The sequence below is a fragment of the Heteronotia binoei genome, chromosome 10 (genome assembly GCF_032191835.1).
Source record: "Heteronotia binoei isolate CCM8104 ecotype False Entrance Well chromosome 10, APGP_CSIRO_Hbin_v1, whole genome shotgun sequence".
Lineage (NCBI taxonomy): Eukaryota > Metazoa > Chordata > Lepidosauria > Squamata > Gekkonidae > Heteronotia > Heteronotia binoei.
In genome coordinates, this window is record NC_083232.1 from 96,021,118 (window position 1) to 96,048,258 (window position 27,141).

The window sequence follows — 27,141 nt, forward strand, 5'->3', positions numbered from 1 at the left end:
GGCTCGTTGCCAGGACGATAGCAGCCGCAGCTTCGTGTCAGAGACTCGGGCCGTGACAGCTTGCCAGCACCCAAAACTCACCAGGCACGCTCATGACGGACCAAGCGGCAGGAGGCATGGACCCCTTGCCGGGGCTCCTAGACCAGGTGCAGCAATTAACCCAAGCGGTGATTACTCTGCAGCAGCAGACTGCGTCCAATGCCGTGGCCTTGGCTGCCGCCGCTGCTCCCCGCTCTCGCTGCCCGGTGAGCATTCCTGAGAAATTCGCAGGAAACTTGGAAGAGTTCCCTGCCTTCCTCGCCCAGTGTGAACTATACATGGAGATAAGGCAGGGCGACTTCCCTACAGACAAAACAAAAGTCTGTTTTATCCTGAGCCTGCTTAAAGGGCCAGCGGCCAAGTGGGCCACTCCTCTGCTGCTAGAGCCCTCGCCGCTGCTAGCAGACTACACACGGTTCAAGGCACACTTCCAGGCCGCCTATGCCAACCCTGTGCGTGCTGAGACAGCTAATCGCAAGATACGGGCTCTGCACCAAGGCCAGAACTCTGTGTCTCAGTATACCACAGAGTTCCAGCTGCTGGCTCAAGACCTGGCCTGGAATGAAGCTGCCTTGGTGGACCAGTACACTGAAGGCCTCTCCGATGCCGTCCTGGACGAACTGGCACGCACCGACCGCCCAGCCGCCCTCCAGGACCTGATCCTGCTGTGTCTACGCATTGATGGGCGACTGCAAGGTCGGCGCCAGAGGCAGAAGAGGGGCACTACTCCAACAAGGCCCCCCCCGGCGGCTCCCGTTCCAGGTACCCCAGCTTTACCGCCGGCTGTAGAACCCATGCAGCTGGGCGGCGCCCGCCCTCGCCTGACCCCTGAGGAGAAGAACCGACGGCGCACCCACAACCTGTGCCTGTATTGTGGAGGGGACGGGCATTTTGCAAGCTCCTGCCCGGCCAAATCAAAGCGCACCCCGAGCTCCGCTGCCTCGGTAAAAGGCCAGCCCCAGGTCTAGCCGGATCTCCTGGCCTGGGGCACTCCTTGAGGTCCTCTAGCTCCGTCCATCCACCACCCACCCCGTTCCTGGTCCCGATCCGCCTGCAGCTTCCCGACGACCGGTGGATCTTCGTCCATGCCATGTTGGACTCAGGGGCTGCCTGCTGCTACATGGACAGCCACTTTGCCAAGGAGCATGGCGTCCCCGTTCGGGAAAAGGGAACTCCTACACTGGTCGAGGCAGTGGATGGTCGTCTGCTGCGCTCGGGGCCGGTCCGCCACGAAACTCTACCACTCGTTTTGTGGGTCCAACAGCGCCAAGGGAAGCAGACCTTCGATTTGGCCCGCATGCCACGCTTCCCTGTTATCTTGGGCCTGTCCTGGCTGCAAGCCCACAACCCCCATGTGGACTGGGTGCAACGTGAACTGAGCTTTTCGAGTACCCTCGCACCCTGTTCCCCGCTACCACCCGACTCGACTCAGGTGCCGCCTGTCAACCAACCCGGTTCCCCACGCACCACCAGCCTCCTGGGGGCCGCCACCACACTCCCAACTCCCTACCAGGAGTTCGCGGACGTCTTCAATGAGAAGGAAGCAGACCAGCTTCCCCCACATCGGCCCTACGATTGCGCCATCGACCTGGTGCCCGGCGCTCCGCTACCCGCGGGCCGCCTGTACCCCATGGCAGACCCGGAACTGGCTGCCCTCCGGGAGTACTTGGACAAGAACTTGGCCCGAGGGTTCATTAGACCCTCCACCTCGCCCCTGTCTTCACCTGTCCTGTTCGTTAAGAAGAAGACCGGGGACCTGCGACTCTGCAACGACTACCGGGCCCTCAATAAGATTACCATTCGGAACCGCTACCCGCTCCCACTGATCCCTGAGCTCCTCGACCGCGTCAAAGGGGCCACGATCTACACCAAGCTCGACCTTCGCGGGGCCTACAACTTGGTTCGTATCAAAGCCGGGGATGAGTGGAAGACCGCTTTTGGCACCAGGTATGGCCAATACGAACATCTGGTCATGCCCTTTGGGCTCACCAATGCCCCCGCCGTCTTCCAACATTTTATGAATGACGTTTTCCGTGACCTGCTAGACCGGTTCCTGATCATTTATTTAGATGACATTTTGGTCTACTCTGCATCCGAACAGGAGCACATCCACCACGTCCGCCAGGTGCTACAGCGACTCCGAGCCAATCGCCTGTATGCCAAGCTGGAGAAATGTGCTTTCCACCTCCAGTCCGTTGAGTTCCTGGGGCACATCATTTCCCCCCAGGGAACCCAGATGGATCCGCGGAAGGTCGACGCCATCCTTCAATGGCAGGCCCCTCGAAGTCGGAAGGACATCCAGCGCCTCCTGGGCTTCGCCAATTATTACAGGCAATTCATCGCGGGCTACGCCGACCTCACCAAGCCCTTGACCAGACTCCTCCGACCGAAGGAGCCCTTTCAGTGGACCCCCGAAGCCGACCGGGCCTTCCGCCAGCTCAAGCAGAGTTTTTCCTCCAGTCCCCTTCTGCGGTACCCTGACCCGAGCTTGCCCTTCATGGTGGAAGCGGACGCCTCCAATGTGGCCCTCGGAGCCGTGCTCTCCCAGCGGGACGAGCCTAGCCAGCCATGGCAGCCCTGCGCCTACTACTCCCGGCAGCTCTCGGCTGCCGAACGCAATTACACCATTTGGGAGAGAGAGCTCCTGGCTATCAAGGTGGCCTTTGAGGTCTGGCGCCACCACCTTGAGGGGGCCAGGCATCCGGTCCAAGTCTTCACCGACCATCGTAACCTGGAACATTTGCAGACCACCCGCCGGCTGAACCAGCGGCAGATCCGGTGGTCCCTGTTCTTCTCACGATTTGACTTTACCATCACCTACGTCCCGCACTCCCAGAACCAGAGAGCCGACGCTCTGTCCCGCCGGCCGGACTATAACACCTCTAGTGCCACCGAAGCCCCCAGGGCTAGTATTCTGCCACCCTCGGTCTTTGCCGCCACTCTGACCGCACCCGCCCTGGTGGCCGAGATACAGGCCAGCCAAGACACCGACCCGTGGGCGCAGAAACACCTGCAGGAACCGCAGCAAGACCCTGCCGGAGAACTATCCACCCGGGATGGGCTGCTCTACCATCGGGAGCAGTTGTACGTCCCTCCCGGGCCTCTCCGATCCCGCATCCTCCGGCTGGCCCACGATGCCCCCCCGGCTGGGCACTTCGGGCAGCACAAGACCGCCCATCTGTTGACCCGGGACTTCTGGTGGCCTCGCGTCCGAGCGGACGTTAGTCGCTACGTGGCTTCTTGCGAGGTCTGCCGCCGAGCCAAGAACGTACCGGCCAAGCCCTCCGGTCTCCTGCAACCCCTGCCGACTCCCGCCGGTCCCTGGGACGTGGTGTCCATGGACTTTATCGTAGACCTGCCACGATCCCAGGGCCACACCTGCATTTTCGTTGTGGTGGACCTGTTCACCAAAATGGCCCACTTCGTCCCCTGTGCCAGAGTACCATCCGGGCCGGAGACTGCCCAGCTGTACCTAAACCACGTCTTCCGCCTGCACGGGTTACCCACGCAGGTCATCTCGGATCGGGGCCCACAATTCACATCCCGCTTTTGGCAGGCCTTCCAGCACGGTTTGGGGACAGAACTACACCTGTCTTCCGCCTACCATCCCCAGACCGACGGGCAGACCGAGCGGACCAACGCCACCTTGGAGCAGTACTTGCGCTGCTATACCAGCTATCAGCAAGACAACTGGGCCACTCTGCTACCCCTGGCAGAGTTCGCGTATAACAACGCAGTCCACAGCTCTACGCGGACCACGCCGTTTGCCGCCAACTATGGACTGCACCCCCGATTCTTCCCTCCGCTCGGCCCCTCCGCCAACGTTCCCGCAGCCACCGACCGACTTGAGGAACTCCACGCGCTCCACGCCCTCCTGCGCACTCAGCTCCAGCGCGCCAAGGACGCTTACAAACTGGCCGCGGACCGACATCGCCAGGACGGAGCCCCCCTCAAGGTCGGAGATTCTGTCTGGCTCTCGACCCGGTACCTCCGGACTCCTGGCCGGTCCTCCAAGCTAACCGATCGGTTCATCGGGCCCTTCCCCATAGAGGCGCAAGTCAACCCCGTGGCATTCCGCCTACGCCTTCCGGCCCACCTCCGGATACACCCCGTATTCCACCGCTCCCTCCTCCAACCAGCGGCAGCGCCGGACCCAAACAGGGACGTTCCACCACCGCCTCCGCCACCGGTGCTGGTGGACGATGAGGAAGAGTTTGAAGTCCACCAGATCCTAGACTCCCGGCTGCACCGAGGTCAACTCCAGTACCTGGTGGACTGGGAAGGCTACCCTCCCGAGGATCGCTCCTGGGAACCGGCTGCCCACCTGCATACCCCTGACCTGCTCCGGCAGTTTCATGAGGCCTACCCAGATAAGCCAGGCGGCTTGGATGAGGGGGGGCCTGAGGGGGGGGATAGTGTCGTGCCTGCCCCTGCTGACTCAGAGCAGGTGCCTGCTGCTGACCCCGCCCCTGCTGTGCAGATGCCTTCAGCAACAGAGGACGTAAGTCCTGAAGGAGCCAGCCAGCAGCAGGGGCCACCTGAAACCAATCTGGCCACACCAGGTACTAGCTCATCTCCCCCAGACTCACCAACACCTGGGGCCCGCCTGCGCGAGAGGAGACGCCTGGAATTCAGGAACAGGCGTAGAGAGGCGCGCATGCGGGCTAGAAGAGATCTGAGCCCGGAGTTCTAACGAGCCAATTAGCCAGCAGTATATCTGGGATCCTGGCCTCAGGCCAAACTGTGCTGGCAACAAGCGAACACCCTTGGATGTGTCTGCGTCTCGCACCCCTTGCTTCGGAAAGAACCTGTGCATTCCTGACCCGGCCTGACCCATAGACTGGTATTCTGGACTCTGGCTTTGCTTATCGGACTGGCTTAGGTATCGTTTGATCTCGGCTTTGCTTCCCGGCTTCTGACTCTCGGCTCTGTTTCCCGGCTTCTGACTTTCGGCTCGGCTCCCCGGCTCCTGACTCTCGGCTTCCCTGACCAAGCTTCCGTCTCACCCTCCAGCCTGCCTGTTTACGTTATCAATCAACTGGACTGTTTTACGACCACTCCCTGTGCTTCGCCTGGGCTGTCTGCGAGAGGTCCTGGCTCGTTGCCAGGACGATAGCAGCCGCAGCTTCGTGTCAGAGACTCGGGCCGTGACAGTGCTCAGCAATTTCATCGAATGCCCACGAGTCCTTGTATTGTGAGAAAGGGAGAAAAGTACTTCTTTCTCTACTTTCTCCATCCCATGCATTATCTTGCAAACCTCTATCATGTCACCCCTCAGTCGACGTTTCTCCAAGCTAAAGAGCCCTAAGCGTTTCAACCTTTCTTCATAGGGAAAGTGTTCCAGCCCTTTAATCATTCTAGTTGCCCTTTTCTGAACTTTCTCCAATGCTATAATATCCTTTTTGAGGTGCAGCGACCAGAACTGCACACAGTACTCCAAATGAGCACCGTTGATTTATACAGGGGCATTATGATACTGGCTGATTTGTTTTCAATTCCCTTCCTAATAATTCTCAGCATGGCGTTGGCCTTTTTTATTGCAAACGCACACTGTCTTGACATTTTCAGTGAGTTATCCACCACGACCCCAAGATCTCTCTCTTGGTCAGTCTCTGCCAGTTCAAACCCCATCAACTTGTATTTGTAGCTGGGATTCTTGGCCCCAGTGTGCATTACTTTGCACTTAGCCACACTGAACCTCATCTGCCATGTTGGCGCCCTCTCACCCAGCCTCAACAGATTCCTTTGGAGTTCCTCACAATCTTCTCTGGTTTTCACCACCCTGAACAATTTAGTGTCTTTTCTTTTGCTAAAACCCCCCCCAACTTTGACATTTTTTAAAAAAAACATTCTTGGATGTGCATGTGCACACAACGTTCACTCACGGCAGGGCCTGGGTTTCGTCAGCTGGAACGCTTTTGCCAGTAAGATCTTGGTTTCACCGGGAGAAACACTAGACTGATTCCTTTAAAAACAGAATCCATATTTTATGAACTCAGCACTAAGGTGGATATTTCAAGTAGATCCAGGTGGGCAGCCGTGCTGGTCTGAGGCAGCAGAACAAAGGAGGAGTCCAGTCTCTCGGCTTGACTTTGCGAACGAAGATTTAAGAAAGGTGCAATAGTCCACGTCTGCTGCAGGCTCGCTGGTGGCTGACAAGACCAATGCGGGACAAGCAGGTCCGGCCACAGGGGCTGCAGGGAAAAGTCTGATTTGGGGTTTGCTGCAGCAGCGCGATTCTTCCTCAATCTCCTTTTGTCCTCAAGACCAGCTATGCGTGCATTCTCAAAGGAAGAGACAGCCTGGTGGATGGTGTGCCTCCATGCTTTGCGATCTGAGGCTAGGTCAGACCACTGGTGATGGTTGATGCAACAGGTACCAAGGGATTTCTTCAAGGAGTCCTTGTACCTATTCTTTGGTGCCCCTCTATTTCGATGGCCGGTGGAAAGTTCGCCATACAGGGCAATCTTGGGAAGGCGGTGGTTTTCCATCCTGGAAATATGCCCTGCCCAGCGCAGCTGCGTCTTCAACAGCAGTGCCTCGATGCTTGTAAGCTCTGCCCGCTTGAGGACTTCAGTGTTGGTCACAAAGTCCACTCCAGTGGATGTTGAGGATGGTGCGAAGGCAGCGCTGATGAAAGCGCTCAAGGAGTCGCAGGTGATGACGGTATAAAACCCCCGATTCGGAGCCGTAGGTGAGGGTTGTCATCACAACCGCTTTGTAAACATTGATCTTTGTGCCTTAAGAGTCCAGTAGCACCTTGAGGACCAACAAACTTTTATTCAGAGTGTAAGCTTTCGTGTGCAAGCCAGGTTTCCTCGTCTGAAGAAGTGTGCGTGCACACGAAAGCTTACATTCTGAATAAACGTTTGTTGGTCTTAAAGGTGCTACCAGACTCCTGCAAATATTTCAGGATTCCCTGGGGTGGAATTCTAGCAGCAGCTCCTTTGCATATTAGGCCACACACCCCTGATGTAGCCAATCCTCCAAGAGCTTGCAAGGTTCGTTTTTGTAAGCTCTTGGAGGACTGGCTACATCAGGGATGTGTGGCCTAATATGCAAAGGAGCTCCTGCTAGAATTCCACCCCTGAGGAGTCCCATTCTCAGAGAGTCAGATACAGAGACTAAGAGGGTATTGAGCCCACAAGTTCAACAGGATTCATAAATATTAGGAGGCTGCCAAAACAGAAGTAAAGGGATTCTCAGTTTGCATGAACAGAACGTCCGGAGAGGGCAGGCATCTAGGTGTCATTCTCACACGGCAAAATAATTTGTCTCGACACGCAAAGACAGACCTGCAAGTCTGACATTGTTACATGAGATGCAGCCTTACTTTTGGAATCGTTCAAAGTCCAAAAGAGTGGGCATTTCGAGGAGGTGTTCCCAAACACCAAACACCTGCCTTCAGTTCAGTGAAGTCTGCTTACGGAAAGGCTTAAATCAGTGCTCACCTTTAAACCCTGGAGACCTGGTAGTCCAACGTCACCACTCGCACCCTGAGCACAAACATAGGAGAAATTTCACACTGAGGACAAAATTCTAATTTTAAACAACAGGCTTCTTCTCATAGAAAATGGATGTGATTCTTCTAGAACCTACCCTTTGTGGGGTTTATAAATGACTTTGCATTTTATGATGGGATCAAAAACATGTTAATTTTAACATTTCCCTTCTTTGGAAAGGAAGGAAGCGCTGTGTGAAAATAGACGAAGGCGTCAAATAGCTAAAGTTTTGTGGCATATAAGGGGCTACTTTTATGGAAACCTTTGGTCTCCTCAGCATGTACTTTGATCTCAGAAACACAGCTATTACAGACTCCAGGGCCTTTTGCCTATAAATACAGTTAGCTGTAACAAAAGGTTATTTTATAATCCAAAGGCATAAGTTTTTGTTCAAATATGCAGGGAAAACAAAACATATGAACATAAGAACATACGAAGTTGTCTTATACTGAATCAGACCCTAGGTCCATCAAAGTCAGTACTGTCTACTCAGACTGGCAGCAGCTCTCCAGAGTCTCAAGGTGAGGTTATTCACGTCTGTTTGCCTGGACCCTTTTCAGTTGGAGATGCTGGGAGCTGAACCTGGGACCTTCGCTTACCAAGCAGATGCTCTACCACTGAGCCGCAGTCCCTCCCCAAACATTCAGAATTTAGAGAATGACTTTATTAGTAAAGAATCCCTTTACCTGACTATCTGAAGCCCAAGGAACACACCAATCATGATCTCTTTCTACATCTCCCCAGTACCATGTAGTTGAAAGATGGTCTGATGTGGGGTTATGGTGCCAGAGTTCTCCTGCACATCATTGGATGCTGCTGGCAGGGGAAGTCTAACATTATGACATCACACATTATGAAGTCATATCTCATTCTTCCAACTCCAATTTACTGGTAGAGCATCTGCTTGGCATGCAGAAGGTCCCAGGTTCAATCCCCAGTATCTCCAGTTAAAAGATCTGTTAGGAGGTGATGCGAAAGGATTAGGAGAGCCACTGGACAGCTACTGCCAATCTGAGTAGACCAGGGGCGTCAAACTCGTTTGTCATGAGGGCCGGATCTGACAGAAATTAGACCTTGTTGGGCCGAGCCATGTTGAACCGGGCCGTGAGTGTTCCTATTTAAGATTAGGTAGCAGAAATATAAACACAATTAATTGTTGTTTAAAAACCTTAAAATAAAACATTCTTAAAACATTAGCACTTGTTGCTCTTAAGGGTGCTTTCTTTGTATCTCTCCAATGGGATCAGGGAAGGGCAACTAGAATTATTAAAGGGCTGGAGCACTTTTCCTATGAAGAAAGGTTGAAACGCTTGGGGCTCTTTAGCTTGGAGAAACGTCGACTGCGGGGTGACATGATAGAGGTTTACAAGATAATGCATGGGATGGAGAAAGTAGAGAAAGAAGTACTTTTCTCCCTTTCTCACAATACAGGAACTCGTGGGCATTCGATGAAATTGCTGAGCAGAAAGGTTAAAACGGATAAAAGGAAGTACTTCTTCACCCAAAGGGTGATTAACATGTGGAATTCACTGCCACAGGAGGTGGTGGCGGCCACAAGCATAGCCACCTTCAAGAGGGGTTTAGATAAAAATATGGAGCACAGGTCCATCAGTGGCTATTAGCCACAGTGTATGTGTGTATATAAAATTTTTTGCCAATGTGTGACACAGAGTGTTGGACTTGATGGGCCGTTGGCCTGATCCAACATGGCTTCTCTTATGTTCTTATGTTCTTAACTGGGCAAAGGAAGCTCTGGCTCAGCCAATGGAGAATATAGAAGCTTTGCTCTGTAGCTCCTGTGCAGTTGAGCAAGCCTGCAAAGCAAGTTGTTCTGCAGAGGGAATCAAGAGAGAGGGAGAAGGAAGCAGATGACGGCCAGTCACTTGGGGGCCTGATAGGAGCCCTCTGGGGGCCTGATTCGGCCCCCAGGCTGCATGTTTGACACCCCTGAAGTAGACAATACTGAGTTTGATGGACCAAGGGTCTGATTCGGTAGAAGGCAGTTTCACGCGTTCATGTGTCTTAAACAATGAGTATGAAGAAAGGGGGCCACACCAAGGCAAACAATAAAAAAAAATGAGTAGGCAATACTCCCTCTAAGCTATGGAGTCTTGTGAGCAAAAATTCTCCTTTCTGAGCTACTGGCAAACTACTGCTTAAATTAGCTTGACTGGGGTCATTTTTCCTGAGTTAAGACAAAAATGTGTGAGCCGGAGGCTAAAAAACTGTGCCCCGGCTCACACTAACTCAGCTTAGAGGGAACACAGGTAGCCGGTAATCATTTCTGACCAAGATTCCTTCCTTGTGCTCCAGGTGGGAAGGGTGCACAGGTAGATTCAGCAACAAGACAGGCTTCATGTACTTTTTAAAGATGGTTAAGCTACCTTCCTGAATGCAGTCTTTCTCAGCCTGTACCACATACCGTATTTTTCGCACCATAAGACGCACTTCCCCCCCCCAAAAAAAAAAGTGGGGGGAAAAGTGTGTGCGTCTTATGGAGTGAAGGTACCTACCTTCCTGGGGGGGTGATCCGCTGCCTCCGCCTCTGATCCCGGCGCTTCCCCCGCGCCTGCCTGCCTGGCTCCAGCTCTGACGCTTACAGCAAGCGCCAGGATCGCTCCCTCTGCCCTCCGATCCCGGCGCTTGCTGTAAGCATCAGAGCTGAAGCCAGGCAGACAGGCACGGAGGAAGCACCCGCCCCCTCCACAAACCCAGCGCTTTGCGAGTGCCGGCTGTGGAGAGGGCAGCGTGCTTCCTCCGTGCCTGTCTGCCTGGCTTCACCTCTGATGCTTACAGCAAGCGCTGGGATCGGAGGGCAGAGGGAGTGATCCTGGCGCTTGCTGTAAGCGTCAGAGCTGGAGCCAGGCAGGCAGGCACGGAGGAAGCACGCTGCCCTCTCCACAGCCGGCGCTCGCAAAGCGCTGGGTTTGCGATGGGGGCAGCGTGGAGCGATCCAGGCAGGCAGGCACGGGGGAAGCGCCGGGATCGGAGGCGGAGGCAGCGGATCGCCCCCCAGGAGGAAGGTGCGTCCTATCGTCCGGAGCGCCTTATGGTGCAAAAAATATGGTAGTCATCACACCGAGCTACCGTATAAGGTGGTTGTATGGATGGCTGAGGTAAGGTATGATTCACAAACCTTGACACTAGAAAGCGCCAGAAAAGTAACAAATATTCTCATTAGGTTCTCATTCAAACGTTCCACTGGTAAAAAAGGGAGGAAGGGACCCTGTCTGGTCACCGGAGCCAGGCATATTGAGCCCCAGGGGCAAAATCCAAATAAGGCGTAGGCTGTAGTGAAGAGCGGAACTGGATGAAATCAAACAGAAAAGCTGTGGGTCCCCACCCCATATTTAAAATATGAATGGTGAGCGACATTTAAAGACGGGGTGGAATTCTAGCAGGAGCTCCTTTGCATGTTGGGTCATACCCCCTTGATGTAGCCAATCCTTCAAGAGCTTACAAAAAAGAGAATTGTATGCTCTTCAAGGATTGGCTACATCAGGGGGGTGTGGTCTAATACGCAAAGGAGCTCTTGCTAGAATTCCACCCCTCTAGAAATGAAGAGATTGGTTGTAGTTCTGTTAATGTGGCAAATTCAATTCCATTATGGCTATTAGCAAGGCTTTTTTAATAATAATAATAATAACAACAATATTTTATTTATATCCCGCCCTCCCCGCCAAAGCAGGCTTAGGGCAGCTAACAACATCTCAATCCCTACAATAAATTATACAGCAGGTATTAAAATCACATTCACTTAAAAACATTCCAATTAAAATTAACATTCCTGGTGCTATTCTATTAGGTATAAGTATTATGGCGGAACGCTTGGCATCAGGGGTGTGTGGCCTAATATGCAAATGAGTTCCTGCTGGGCTTTTTCTATGAAAGAAGCCCTGCGTGAAGCAATGGTGATGGCAGGGGGTGTGGCCTAATATGCAAATAAGTTCCTGCTGGGCTTTCCCCACAAAAAAGTCCTGCGTCAAACAATGGTGCTGTCAGGGGATTTGGCCTAATAGGCAAATGAGTTCCTGCTGTGTTTCCCCCCCCTACAAAGTTTGTCTCCTCCATTACCTTCGGCCCCCTTGGTCCTCGCACGCCAGGCCCTCCAGTGGGACCCTGAAATAAAAGATTTGAAATCAAGAATCTGAGGACTGGGTTTCACAGGTTCTGAACACATGCCTGAACACCAAGCCTCTTCATGTGTATAAAGTGGAGACTGAAATATTGATCTTGGAAATATGACCCACTTGTTTCCATACAAATAAAATTCATAGTCACCTCTGAAAAGCAGTCTGTGATAAAATCACCTTGGTGTGGCTTCCTCAGACAGAGGAACGTTTCGAACAAGGGCCCGACTGCATGATAGACAGCAGGCCCGAATGTCATGTTAGGCATTTATCATTTTGTGAAAGAGCAAAAACAAAAGTTTTTAACTAGAAGAAGAAGAAGAAGATATTGGATTTATATCCCGCCCTCCACTCCGAAGAGTCTCAGAGCGGCTCACAATCTCCTTTCCCTTCCTCCCCCACAACAGACACCCTGTGAGGTAGATGAAGATATTGGATTTATATCCCGCCCTCCACTCCGAAGAGTCTCGGAGCGGCTCACAATCTCCTTTACCTTCCTCCCCCACAACAGACACCCTGTGAGGTAGATGAAGATATTGGATTTATATCCCTCCCTCCACTCCGAAGAGTCTCAGAGCGGCTCACAATCTCCTTTCCCTTTCTCCCCCACAGCAGACACCCTGTGAGGTAGATGAAGATATTGGATTTATATCCTGCCCTCCACTCCAAAGAGTCTCAGAGTGGTCACAATCTCCTCTACCTTCCCCCCCACAACAGACACCCTGTGAGGTGGGTGGGGCTGGAGAGGACTCTCACAGCAGCTGCCCTTTCAAGGACAATTCCTGCAATAGCTATGGCTGACCCAAGGCCATTCCAGCAGCTGTAAGTGGAGGAGTGGGGAATCAAACCCAGTTCTCCCAGATAAGAGTCCGCACACTTAACCACTACACCAAACTGGCTCTCCAAACTAGCAATGCCTCCAGTAGAGTCAGGGCTTTTTTTTATAGCAGGAACTCCTTTTGGTAGCAGGAACTCTTTTGCCTGTTAGGCCACGCCCCCCCCCCCCCGATGTAGCCAATCTGCCAAGAGCTTACAGGGCTCTTAGGACAGGGCCAACTGTAAGCTCCAGGAGGATTGGCTACTTCAGGGGGTGTGGCTTAATATGCAAAGGAGTTCCTGCTACAAAAAAAGAAGAGAGCCCTAGACAGAACATTTTCCCCCCTGGCTTGCTGAGAAGTTTAGATACCACAGTTCCATTGCACACATGGCAGGGGAAACCCCACCGCAATGACCCTTCTCTTGATGCCAGACACTAGAACCCTGTAATGAAAAGGCTGTCGCAAGGGGATGTATATGGCGTTCACTTGGGGGGGGGGGGCACAATACAAGAGTTCTGCCTGTACCATATACATTAACAGATCCCCACAGGGCCATAGCCAGGATTTGAGAAGTCAGGGGGACCTCAAATATTTTCAGGGGGCACTCAGTGGCTTCACTCCCTTAGCCTTCCATCCCACCCTTCCATGAGTCTGCGTATAGGAGGGAAGTTCATCAGCTGTCCCTCTGGAGTAAAGCAAATAATCTTATTTTTAATGTAAATGACAAAGGAAATTATAATGGATTATAGGAAAAGTAGTCTGGACATTCAGCCGTTGTTTATTGATGGGGTTATGGTAGAACAGGTGACAGAATGGAAGTTTCTGGGAATTACCATGAAACAGGATCTAACATGGGGGGCAAATACTTTAGCTCTAGAGAAAAAGGCCCAGCAACGACTATACTACTTAAGACTCTTAAGATCACTACAACTGTCAGGGAGTCTGCTGGTTGCCTTTTATCGTAGTTCCATTGAGAGCATTTTATCTTATTGCCTCTGCGTGTGGTTTGGGAGCTGCACGGAAGCAGAGAGAAGGGTGCTCCAAAGAGTGATGGTGAGAGCACAGAAGATTTGTGGATGTTCTCTCCCCTCATTGGTGGATCTGTATGATAGGGGATGTAGAAGGAAGATACAAATGATCTTAAGGGACCCTTCACATCCGGGCCACTTGCTATTTGAGATCTTACCATCAGGTAGGCGATATAGAGTGTTGAAGGCAAAGACAAATAGATTCAAGGGCAGCTTCTATCCAAGTGCCGTGGTTAAGCTAAATGCAGGGTTATGAATGGTTATTTGTTTTTAGATGCATTTAAATGGTCTATGTATATGTCCTTTTGTGGGTGTTGATGTGCTGGTATGTTTGTGGAAGAGCACCTCATTTCGTTGCTCTCATTTTCTTTTTTGAGAACAATGACAATAAATTTATCTTTATCTTTATCTTCCCTGCTCTGGAGCAGGGAAGAAGAACTGGGCTGTTCTCTTTTGAGGTATTTCCAGAGAGGCCAAGTTCCCACGACTACCTTTGTCCTTCTGAAGGCCCAGAGGAGCACCCCTCTCTTCTGCGCTGAAACAACCACGGGGAAGTGGAGCGACAGCAGGCCCTTTTGCACAACGTAGCATAAAGCCTGGGCTAACGGTGTCTCACTGGAGAGCTGCTCTCCCAGTTGAATTAGAATGACAGCTCCGAGGAAGCGTTCGGCATGCCAGCAGGCTTTAATTGATATCTGCCTCCAAATACACAGTCTTCTTTTCAGCACTCTCTGTTTAAAATAGCGGGTGGGTTTGCTTGAATGGGCTTGCGTGAGGGGTGGAAAAAATGCTATGATAATAGCTGTATGAGCGGTGAGAGACTGAGGTCACAGTCAATTTGGGTTCAGAACATGTCCTGAATCATTTCCTCTAGCCAGGGCTGGCCCTAGACTTTCTGGCACCCTAAAAAGGTCACGGTGGTCCCCTGTGCAAGCACCAGTCGCTTCCGACTCTGGGGTGACGTTGCTCTCACAACGTTTTCACGGGGTGGTTTGCCATTGCCTTCCCCAGTCCTCTACGCTTTCCCCCCAGCAAGCTGGCGACTCATTCTACTGACCTCAGAAGGATGGAAGGCCGAGTCAACGTGGAGCCGGCTACCTGAACCCAGCTTCTGCCGGGATCGAACTCAGGTCGTGAGCAGAGCTTAGGACTGCAGCTTTATCACTCTGCGCCACGGGGCTCTTTGCGCACCCCAGGCAAGGCTAATTTCTGGAGCCCCCCACCTGCACTGATAACGTCGCCGAGTCACATGGAGGGGGTGTGCAATTTGGTGCCCCCGGAAGGCTGGTGCCCTATGCAATTGCCTAGTTTGCCGAGCTGGCCCTGCTGCAGCTCCACTCCCTGCTGCAGTGTCCCAGAGTTCCAAGACAGCAGGGCAGTTTGTTGGTAGAACCTGGAGAAGGAAGACAGGCTGCAGCTGTGGCTATGGGATCAAACATAAGACCGCAGAAGAATCCGACACTTCAGGGTAATCAAAACCAGCAAAAGCCAGCGTGCCACCTTCTCGACTCAGAATTCTTAAGGCAGAATGGCTAGTGAAAAGAGCCAAAACTTTCTTGATATTACCAGGGGTCATTTTGTAGAAAAATAGGTGGTGGAGCTCATTAGCATAACTCATTAGCTTTGGCCCCCCCAGCCAAAAGCAACCCAATGCAAGAAAGGAGAGCCTTGGGTGAGCAAGGCCTGATTGGGCTGGCTAGAGATCCAGCCCAAGCAGGCCTCCCTCACCTGGGGCTCTCCTGGTCCACCTCGCCCCCAGTCTAAAGGCCAGCAAGTCACCCGTTGCCCAAAATCACATAAGAAGTGGAGAAAGGGTGGCATAGGGCTTCTCTAGGGCTTCTCCAGGGGTTCATGAGGTTCATGGGGTGTGGCAAAGCACCTGGTGAGTGGGTGGCTGCCCGCTCTCCAAATCCAGGGATTGTTATGCAGCTGCACCTGCTATTCAATGGACAAGGTAGGTGGGGAGGAAGAGGGGGAACCCTCAGAAAGGTTCAGGAGTTGTGCTCCGGTGAGCTCCTGCTGAATCTGAGGCCTGCTTATAACAAGGATTTAGAAGAGTGCTGTTGGAGGGTACTGGGAGGAGGCGACGTCCACTTACATCTGGCCCGCTGGATCCCAGGATGCCAGGTCCGCTTGACAAACCGATGATCCCGGAGCCTTCCATATCCTAATGGAACAAGCAGTTGGTCAAGTCTCTTGCCTGCTTTGTGTGAGGTTCAGCCACATTACCCAGCAAACGACTCTATCTTATGAAGACAGTGGTAGAGTTTATTAGAATTAATACAAGAGCCCACACCTCTGGCCTAAAGCCAGGCTTGCTAGGAATGAAACTAATGGCTACAAGTGGTAATAACACAGTCAAATTGTGCAGGCAAATTATGACTCCTTCCCCCCTCCCATTGGCAGGGCTTTTTTTGTAGCAGGAACTCCTTTGCATATTAGGCCACACACCCCTGATGTAGCCAATCCTCCAAGAGCTTACAGGGCTCTTAATACAGGGCCTACTGTAAGCTCCAAGAGGAGTGGCTACATAAGGGGTGTGTGGCCTCATATGTAAAGGAGTTCCTGTTACAGAAAAGCCCTGCCCAATAGTACACACAGCATGTTGTATATCACCCAGATGCAGTACATTCCTTTCTCCTCGCACTTCCAAGGATGTGGTGGTGGTTGGAGGGGAATCCTAACCCTTTCCCATGCCAAAAATGCCTGTTTCCTGGACAACCAGATAAGCTATATGGTTACAGACAGCACAATCCTAACTACAAAGCAAGAGAGCATCTTCCCCACCCCCTGCTCCCCATCCTTTACAACTCTTAGATGTCACTAGTCTTGTTCCGAGGTGGAGAGCCCTATTGCTCCAGGGGCTTCTCTCCATTTTTGCACAAGTTGCCCCGGAGTTGCTAGTTGGAGCACTGCTATTCCGCAGCAAGCAAGATCCTCTGACACGGGGTTTCTGCTTGCTGCGGAATAGCGGTGTGCCAACTAGCAGCTCCGCAGCAGTTTATGCGAAAATGGAGAGAAGCCGTGGGGGCAAAAGGGCTCTCTACCTGGAACAAGCCCTTGTGCGAAATCGGTCTTGGTTACAGTAACTGCACCAGGCTTTCAAACATTTCTGTAAAAGGTCCCGCATTCAGCACATTGCCTGGCATTCAGCCAATCAAAAATGAAATGAATGGTGTTTATTGTTTTTAATGAAGGAGATGAGAGATCTCAAAGACCACCGTTCTCCCCCGAATCTAAAAGTGGTGACTGCCGGTGACTGTCATTGTGGGAAAGCAACTGAGTCCATCTGGGCGGGGAAGGGATCGTTTCCCTGTCTAGAACACCCGAAAGGTGTCTACTGAAGCAGCAACACAGTAAAGAATCCAGTAGCAACTTTAAGACTAAGATGCATCTGACGAAGAGAGCTCCGTTTCTCGAAAGCTTACGCTGCAATAAAATTCATTCGTCTTAAAGGCGCTACTGGGCTCCTTGCTATTTTGCAGCCGCAGATTAACATGGCTAACCGGATCTACAGAAGCAGCAGCCTGTTTTTCCCTGCGGATGGGAGGAGGCAAAGAGTTATGAACAATCAGGCGGGGGCTGGAGATCTTCTGAAATTACAGCTCATCTCCAGACTCCAGGGATCAGTTCCCCGGGAGGCAGCGGCAGCTTCAGAGGGTGGACTCTGGTGCTTTCTGTCTCTGCTGAGCTTCCTTCCCCCCCAGATACTTTTAAAGTTTTTCTCTCCTCCTCCCCAATGATGCCCTGGTAGTCAAAAAAATGTAGAAAATTTACAGGACACAAATGTGAGTTTTTAATTGATTTGCTACGTTGGTTTTAACTTATATATTGTTTTAATACATGCTGTCAGAGCTTGTTTTGACCAGGAACGCAGTTCCGGCTGGCTTGGGGTCAGGGGGTGTGGCCTAAAATGCAAATGAGTTCCTGCTGGGCTTTTTCTACAAAAAAGAGCCCTGTGTGAAGCGATGGTGATATTAGGGGGGGTGGCCTATGCAAATGAGTTCCTGCTGGGCTCTGTCTACAAAAAACGCTTTGCATGTTGTCCGTCACCCAGAGCCGCGATGGGGCAATTATAACAACAACAATTTCCCCATAAACTCTAAGGTATTTACAGTAAAAGTCCAGACAATAAATGCAAAAATTAATAAACAATATGACCCAAACTGTAGGAAACTGTGGGGATACTGCATTATGAATCTAAATTGGTAGCAATCTGATTCCGTTTTAAGCTATATGACTAAACAATATATTACCAGAGAACCCGCTGTATAAAACTATGATTTACTTTTAAATATGACTACTTGTAATTCCTGTGTTTTACAACTGAAAATTGTAAAGACCAGCGAGGCCAGCGAAGACCAGCGAGGCCAAGTCAGACACTGCAACGACCTCTCGGAGCCCTTCCCAATAGGCACAGGTGTAAAGCAAGGCTGCGTTCTCGCGCCAACTCTCTTTACGATCTTCTTTAGCATGATGCTTCAAAGAGCCGCAGTAGATCTAGATGAGGACGATGGTGTCTACATCCGCTATCGCACCGATGGCAGCCTGTTCAACCTGAGGCGACTAAAGGCCCACTCCAAGACAATGGAAAAACTCATCCGAGAGCTACTGTTTGCTGATGATGCTGCACTCGTCTCCCACTCGGTATCAGCTCTGCAGCATATGACGTCCTGCTTTGCAGAGGCTGCCAAGCTATTCGGCCTAGAAGTTAGTCTGAAGAAGACAGAAGGTCTCCACCAGCCTGCACCCCAGGAAGATTATCACCCTCCCTGCATCACTGTGGGTGAATCAGTTCTGAAGACAGTCCAGCAGTTCAGCTACCTGGGGTGCATCATCTCCTCAGATGCCAAGATCGACAAGGAGATTGACAACAGGCTGGCAAAGGCAAACCGCGCATTTGGCCGACTGCACAAAAGAGTGTGGAGCAACAAGCATCTGAAAAAAGGCACAAAGATCAATGTTTACAAAGCGGTTGTGATGACAACCCTCATCTATGGCTCCGAATCGTGGGTTTTATACCGTCATCACCTGCGACTCCTTGAGCGCTTTCATCAGCGCTGCCTTCGCACCATCCTCAACATCCACTGGAGTGACTTTGTGACCAACACTGAAGTCCTCAAGCGGGCAGAGGTTACCAGCATCGAGGCACTGCTATTGAAGACGCAGCTGCGCTGGGCAGGGCATATTTCTAGGATGGAAAACCACCGCCTTCCCAAGATTGCCCTGTATGGCGAACTCTCCACCGGCCATCGAAATAGAGGGGCACCAAAGAAGAGGTACAAGGACTCCTTGAAGAAATCCCTTAGCACCTGTCACATCAACCATCACCAGTGGTCTGACCTAGCCTCAGATCGCAAAGCATGGAGGCACACCATCCACCAGGCTGTCTCTTCCTTTGAGAACACACGCATAGCTGGTCTTGAGGACAAAAGGAGATTGAGGAAGAATCGCACTGCTACAGGACCAACCCTAAATCAGACTTTTCCCTGCAGCCACTGTGGCCGGACCTGCCTGTCCCGCATTGGTCTTGTCAGCCACCAGCGAGCCTGCAGCAAATGTGGACTATTGCACCCTTCTTAAATCTTCGTTCGCGAAGCCAAGCCGAGAGAGACAACTGAAAATTACTACATTGTAATAACATTACCTAAATTTGAAGCATAGCAATAACGAAGTAATGCATAACAGGCAACTATATACTACTTATGATTTGTAATTTGGCCTAGGACCTGCCTACCTGAGGGACCGTCTCTTCCCACACGTTCCCCAGCGAGCACTAAGATCAGGAACCCAAAACCTCCTGGTTGTCCCCGGGCCAAAGGAAGCCCGCTTGAAAGTTACAAGAGACCGGGCCTTCTCCGTAATGGCTCCATCTTGGTGGAACCAGCTGCCGGAAGAGGTAAGGGCCCTGCGGGATCTTACTCAATTCCGCAGGGCCTGTAAGACATCCCTCTTCCGGCTGGCCCACAACTAATCAGCACTGAGTACTGAATATCGAAGACTGAACATCAAATACTGAACTTGTAACCGATGAGTGTAGCTGTAGGACCGCCGTCTGAGTTTAATGTGTATGTATATAACAATTGTTTAGATTTTTAACTGTAAATTATGAAATGTTAATTTTAATGTTTAATTTTAGATTCCATGTTAGTTTTATATGTTGTAAGCCGCCCTGAGCCACCTAGTGGGAAGGGCGGGATATAAATCTTAGATAAATAAATAAAAATAAAAATTTGTAATTGAACTTTAACTGCAATAAAGTATTACATTGGCAAAACAACCCTTCCCTCCCCAAACCCTGCCTTCTTTACAGGCTCCACCCCAAAAATCTCCAGGAATTTCCAACCTGGAGTTGGCAACTATCTGTTATGGTCATAACATAGCATAAACATAGCATAGCGTAAACATAGCATTAGCACTTTTACTAATTTAATTAATTTAATTTTAAAACTTAACCAGATTTTAATTAAACGCTTATAATGTTTAATGTAATTTTATCCATTTGTATAATCAACCCTGAACTATGTTGTTAGCCGCCCTGAGCCTGCTCCGGCAGGGAGGGCGGGATACAAATAAAATTTGTTGTTCTTGTTGTTGTTGTCATCTGTGAATTGAAACTAGACTATTCCTGAGAGGCAAGTCCAAGCAGTTATTTCTTTATACAACATCCAAGGGACAAAGCAAGAATTCCCAAAGGCAAAAGGAAGGAATTCATTGTTGGAAGCGACCTCCACGGTCAGAGTTGGAAGGGAATCAGAGTTGGAAAGGACCTCCACGGTCATCTAGTCCACACACACACCCCTCCGCACAATGCAGGAAACCCACAAATACCTCCCCCTAAATTCACAGGATACTCATTGCTGTCAGATGGCCATCTAGCCTCTGTTTAAAAACCTCCAAGGAAGGAGAGCCCACCACCTCCCGAGGAAGTCTGTTCCGCTGAGGAATCGCTCTAACAGTCAGGAAGTTCTTCCTAATGTTGAGCTGGAAACTCTATTGATTTAATTTCAACCCAGTGGTTCTGGTCCTACCTTCTGGGGCCACAGAAAACAATTCTACACCATCCTGCCCTCCACTTTGAATTTCAGAGTCTCAAAGTGGCTCACAATCTCCTTTACTTTCCTCTCCCATAACAAACACTCTGTGAGGTGGGTGTGGCTGAGAGAGCTCTCCCAGAAGCTGCCCTTTAAAGGACAGCTCCTACAAGAGCTATGGCTGACCCAAGGCCATTCCAGCAGCTGCAAGGGGAGGAGTGGGGAATCAAACCCGGTTCTCCCAGATAAGAGTCCTAACACGTAACCACCACACCAAACTAATAGAAATAAGGTGCACAATTGTATCATCCTGAAACCATCCCCCCCGCCCCCACCGGTCCGTGGAAAGATTGTCTTCCACAAAACCCGTCCCTGGTGCCCAAAAGTTTGGGGACCACTGCTCTAGGTGACAGCCCTTCAAGTACCTGAAGATGGTGATCATATCACCTCTCAGTTGCCTCCTCTGCAGGCTAAACATGCCCAGCTCCTTCAACCTTCAATTCGTATTATAACTCAGCTTTCTTTTGCTTCCCTCCCTAAAGAATTCGATGTGAAGGCACCAGCAGACCACCCCATTTAGGTCAATGAGGCATCAGGGTCAGGGAACAGCTTGTACTCTGTCCTCTTTCCCGGCTCTCCTTCCCCAACGGTGCTGCAATTAGTCTCCAAGCGGTGATAATTTTCCCTTAAAAGAGAAGGCCAACCTCTCGTCCAGCTCCTACGTAAAACAGGCTGTCGCTTTCATTGTCCATCAGCAGCTTCTGCAACTGGGGTTGCCAAGTCCAATTCAAGAAATATCTGGGGACTTTGGGGGTGGAGCCAGGAGACATTAGGGGCGGAGCCAGGAGCAAGGGTGTGACAAGCATAATTGAACTCCAAGGGAGTTCTGGCCATCACATTTAAAGGGACGGCACACCTTTTCAATTCCTTCCTTCCATAGGAAATCATGAAGGATAGGGGCACCTTCTTTTGGGGCTCATAGAATTGGACCCCCTGGTCCAATCTTTTTGAAACTTGGGGGGTATTTTGGGGAGAGGCACTAGATGCTATACTGAAAATTTGGTGCTTCTACCCCCAAAACAGCCTCCCCCCAGAGCCCCAGATACCCGCGGATCAATTCTCCATGATTTTCTATGGGAATAAATCTCCATAGGGAATAATAGAGTTCCCAGCAGACATTTCCCTCCCCCCCCCCGCTTTCTGATGACCCTGAAGCGGGGGGAGGGTCTCCAAACCGGGGGGATCCCCTGCCCCCACCTGGGGATTGGCAACCCTATCTGCAACGCAAACTGTTCTTTTGGCAATTGCCAGCACCAGCAAATCTAGGCCCTCTTTGTCCGACCCTGTTATTTTAATTTCCACCACGTAGTTAATAACAGCAGCTGCCACTAAGTGCAAAAAGGCAGAGTGTGCAAAAGGGGCGCCTTCTCTGGCAGTAAATACATTTCCGGCCCAAATTATGCATTTCTGTCTCAACCCGGGGAATCTTCCCAAGTTCAGACTTTGGGTCTGCCTGGCTTCTACACCCAGGAACAAAGTTTGTCCTAGCTTGCAAAAGGCTCGCAATCACACACAGATTCAGTTCAGTACCATGACTTATTTTAAGCCAGGATGATTATTGTTGTTGTTGCTTTTGCTGCCTTTTTTAAAGCAGGAATGAAGTTCTGGCTGGCTGGGCATCAGGGGGTGTGGCCTAATATGCAAATTATGCTGGGCTTTTTCTACAAAAACACCCCTGTGTGAAACAATGATGACATCATGGGTGTGTGGCCTAACATGCAAATGAGCTCCTGCTGGGGTTTTCCTACAAAACAAGCCCTGATTATTATTATTATATGTATTCATTTATTTTTGCAATCTCACTAATGGAGAAAGTCAGCTCAAGAGCCACACAGATATGAAGCATCACCAGATAGGGATGCCGGCCTCCAGGTAAGATGTGGGGATCTCCTGGAATTACAGCTAGGGTTGCCAAGTCCAATTCAAGAAATATCTGGGGACTTTGGAGGTGGAGCCGGGAGACTTTGGGGGTGGAGCCAAGAGCAAGGGTGTGACAAGCGTAATTGAACTCCAAAGGGAGTTTTGGCCATCACATTTCAAGGGACCGCACACTTTTTTTGTTTTAAACAATTTATTGGTAGCATATGGTTACAAAGCTTATCTATTTCTTAATTTTTTCTTTTTTTTTCACAATAACCCATATGACATTTCCATCCCCCCTCCCTCCAATGTTGACTTCCCCGAGGTTATAAGTTCAAATCCATACTAAAGGCACTTCTGATTGCTCAAAGTTCCGTATATATATTCTTACAACTAAAAAAATGTCCAATATTTCTTTACTTTCCAAGTTTTCTCCATATATCCTTTAAATTTTCTCCACTCCCTTTTGAATATCTCTAAATCATAGTCTCTTAGTGTTCTGGTTAATTTGTCCATTTCACACCACGATAAAACTTTCATGGTCCATTCCCATTTCTCTGGTATTTTTTCTTGCTTCCAAAGCTGCGCGTACAAAGTCCTAGCAGCTGATAACAGGTACCAAATTAAAGTCCTGTCTTCTTTTGGGTATTTTTCTAATTGTAATCCAAGTAAAAACGTCTCTGCAATTTTCTTAAGATCATAGCCCAAAATTTTGGTGATTTCTTGTTGTATCATCTTCCAGAATTCTTTCGCTCTTTCACATGTCCACCACATATGGAAGAAAGAACCTTCATGTTTTTTACATTTCCAACATCTATCCGACATTTTCTTACTTATCTTAGCCAATTTTTTCGGAGTCATATACCACCTATACATCATTTTAAAACAGTTCTCCTTAATGCTTTGACAAGTTGATATCTTCATTGAGTTCTTCCAGAGGTGCTCCCATGTTTCCATTTGTATTTCTCTATTCACATTAATTGCCCATTTGACCATTTGAGACTTTACTACTTCTTCTTCTGTAGACCATTTCAATAATAACTTATATACTTTTGATATCAATTTTTCATTGTCACCTAACAGGACTCTTTCCAGTTCTGTTTGTTCTCGTCTAATCCCCTCTGATTTTATGTCATTTTCCATCAAACTTTTAATTTGTTGCATTTGAAACCAATCATAATTGTTATTTAGCTCTTCTGAGGTTTTTAATTCAATTTTGTCTCCTTGAATCTTAAGCAGTTGGTTATATGACATTTCTCTTTTTTCTTCAGAATCAGCTGTTATTTTTATTACTTCTGCTGGCACTATCCATAATGGTTTTCTCTCGTCCCCGTATTTCTTGTATTTTATCCAAGTATTTAGTAATGTATTTCTGACATAGTGGTGAGAGAAAAAACCATCCATTTTATTCTTCCCATAGTACATGTATGCATGCCAGCCGAATCTATTTCCGTGAGCTTCTAACCACAAAGGTTTTTTATCTAACAGCATTATCCAATCTTTTATCCATGTCAAACAAACTGCATCGTGGTATAGTCTTAGATCGGGAAGTTGAAAACCTCCTCTCTCTTTGGCATCCGTTAAGATCTTCATCTTTATCCTTGGTTTCTTTCCGGCCCAAATGAAATCAGAGATTTTCCTTTGCCATTTGTTGAATTGTTTTGCTTCTTTTACAATCGGGATGGTTTGAAACAAATACATTATCCTTGGCAAAATATTCATTTTGATTGCAGCTATCCTGCCCAGTAAGGACAAGTTGAGTTTATTCCATTTCATCAAATCTTTGTCCATCTTACACCACAGTTTTTCATAATTGTTTTTGTATAAATCAATGTTCTTCATTGTTATCTCTATTCCAAGGTACCTAACTTTGGTTGTGACTTCACAACCTGTCACCTTTTGTAGTTCGTTTGTTTTATTTGGTTGCATGTTTTTACAGAGGAATTTCGATTTCTCCTTATTTATGTATAATCCTGCTAGTTCTCCGTATTCTTTTATCTTAGCTAACAGCAGTGGTGACACTTGAACCGGATTCTCCATTATGAACACTATATCATCTGCAAAAGCTTTATATTTATAAGAGAATCTTCTAATTTTTAGACCTTCTATTTTTTCATCTTTTTGAATTTGTTGTAACAAAATTTCAAGAGTCATTATAAACAACAATGGTGATAGCGGGCATCCTTGCCTTGTTCCTTTACTCACTTTCAATTCTTTGGTAAGGTCTGCATTTATACACAATTTTGCATGCTGATCTGTATATATTGCTCTTGTCATTTTTATAAATTGTTCCCCTAAATTAATTTTTTCCATTACCGCAAACATAAAGTCCCAATTTAAGTTGTCGAAGGCTTTCTCTGCGTCAACAAAAAATAAGGCCACTTCTTTTTCCGGATGCTTTTCATAGTATTCCACAACATTAATAACAGCTCTTACATTGTCCCTTATTTGTCTTTTAGGAAGAAATCCCGCTTGGTCTTTGTTTATAAAGTTGGTCAGGTATTGTTTCAGTCGCTCTGCTAAAATTCTTGTATAGATCTTATAGTCATTATTCAACAATGAGATTGGTCTATAATTTTTTACGTTTGTGCTATCTTTATCTTCCTTAGGAATCAGAGAGACTACAGCTTCCCTCCAGGTCTTTGGGATTTTCCCTTCTTCTCTTATCGTGTTTAACAACTTCAACAGTTTGGGTGTTAATTCATCCTTGAGAGATTTGTAAAATTTTGACGTGAATCCATCTGGCCCTGGAGCTTTACCCTCTTGCATTGCTTTTATTGCTGCTTCTATTTCAATTTTCTCTATTGGGTCATTTAATATCTTTTTCATATGTTCCGTCAAAGGTGCCACCTGAATGTTTCGTAGATACTCTTCCACTTTTTCTTTACTTACATTCACACCCTTGAATAAATTTGCATAGTATTTAAAGAATTCTCTTTTAATTCCTTCTTGATCCACTACTGTTTTCCCATTTGCCATGATTTTATTTATAGTCTTATTTTCTTTCCTTTTTTTTAATTGCCAGGCCAGGTATTTACCAGGTTTGTTTGCACTTTCAAACGATTTCTGTTTCAAATTTTTTAAATTCCATTCTAATTCTTTATTCAGCAAATGTTTAACTTGGGATTGTAATATCGTAATTTCTTTTATTAATTTTTTCTTCCCTGGTCTTTTTTTTAAGTCCTTTTCTTTTTTATCTATTTCATTTTGCAGTGCTGACAGCCTTTCTTCTCTTGCTCTTTTGTCTTTATTATTCAATGTAATTAATATACCCCTCATTACTGCTTTATAAGTGTCCCATACTGTTGGATATTCCATATCATCCGTTTCATTTATTTGGAAGAATGCTGCAGTCTCCTTTTCTAAGAATGATACAGTGTCTTTATTTTGTAGTAAATCCTCATTAATTCTCCATCTTCTTGATTTTCTTTGCAATTTTGTTGACCAGCATATTGGATTATGGTCCGCCCAAACCTTTGGAAGAATCTCAATTTTTTTTGTTATGAGGCCCAAGCCTTGGGAACCCCACAACATGTCAATTCTGGAAAAAGAATTATGCCTTGCTGAGAAAAATGTATAGTCTCTTACCTCAGGGTTGAACTTTCTCCAAATGTCTTCTAGATTTTCCTGTTTAATCAACTCAAAGAAAGAATTGGGCAGCTTCCCTTCTTTATCATTCTTCTTTGGACTTGATCTGTCAAGGTTATTTTGTATTGTCCCATTAAAATCACCCATCATCAATACCTGGTCATAAGTCTCTTCGTCCATTTGTCTATTTATGTCTTTAAAGAATTTGTCTTTCGCTCCATTGGGTGCATAGAGTCCCAATGGAGGTAGAGGTAGAGATGAAAGTGGATACACAGGCCTCTGCCTTGCTAAAAATTCAAGAAAAGGTCATAATACACGACTGTAAGTTGCTGGAGTCACAAGTGCGTCTAAGAGGGGTACCTGAAAAAGAAGACACAGACTTAAAAGGCTATATGGTGGATATCATCACTGAGTACATAGAAGAAGACCCTGACAGATTTAAGAGTATGTTGGAGGGTGCCTACAGAGTCAACTCAGTTTATGCGAAAAATAAAGGTCTGCCAAGAGACATCGTCATAAGATTAAGATCAAAAGAAGTGGCAGAGAAAATTTTGAGGAAAGGGTACCAAAAAGCCTGGGCAATAGAAGGGAGCAGAGTTAAAATAATGAAAGAGCTACCAAGAGAAGTGATCAGCGATAGGAAAAAGTACAAGAAGCTAACCGATCAGTTGCGTGCAGAGGGCACAAGATATAGATGGATAATACCAGAGGGTCTTGGATTTGAACAAAATGGCAAAAGGATTACAATAAGAAGCGAACAAGAGATGCATAGCTTTTTTGAAGAAAATAAAGAACCAACATCATAATGGAGTACAAATTACTATCTTGGAATATAAATGGACTAAATTCACCACAGAAAAGAAGGAGAACATTTCATTGGATTAAAAAGCAAAAATGTAATATAATTTGTTTACAGGAAGTTCATATACAACGCAAGGACAGTAAATTTTTGTGGAATAGAAATTTGGGGTTGGAATTTTTTTCACTAGCAGAGCAAAAGAAAAGAGGGGTGGTTTTTTACATTAAAGAACAACTTGACCCAAAATTAATCTTTAAAGACAAAGAAGGAAGATACATTGCTG

At 48.2% G+C, this 27,141-nt stretch overlaps 1 protein-coding gene across 1 annotated transcript in view; it reads right to left on the bottom strand.

Moving 5' to 3' along the window:
* The window catches only part of COL15A1 (collagen type XV alpha 1 chain), a 339,567-nt gene that overhangs the window by 120,431 nt on the left and 191,995 nt on the right, over positions 1 to 27,141 (bottom strand). Inside the window, exons 17-19 of the mRNA XM_060247740.1 lie at positions 15,616 to 15,684; positions 11,616 to 11,660; positions 7,491 to 7,535 (exon numbers count right to left, since the gene is read on the bottom strand). Of these exons, the coding sequence (XP_060103723.1) occupies positions 7,491 to 7,535; positions 11,616 to 11,660; positions 15,616 to 15,684 (159 nt within the window). The remainder of the gene's footprint in view (positions 1 to 7,490; positions 7,536 to 11,615; positions 11,661 to 15,615; positions 15,685 to 27,141) is intronic.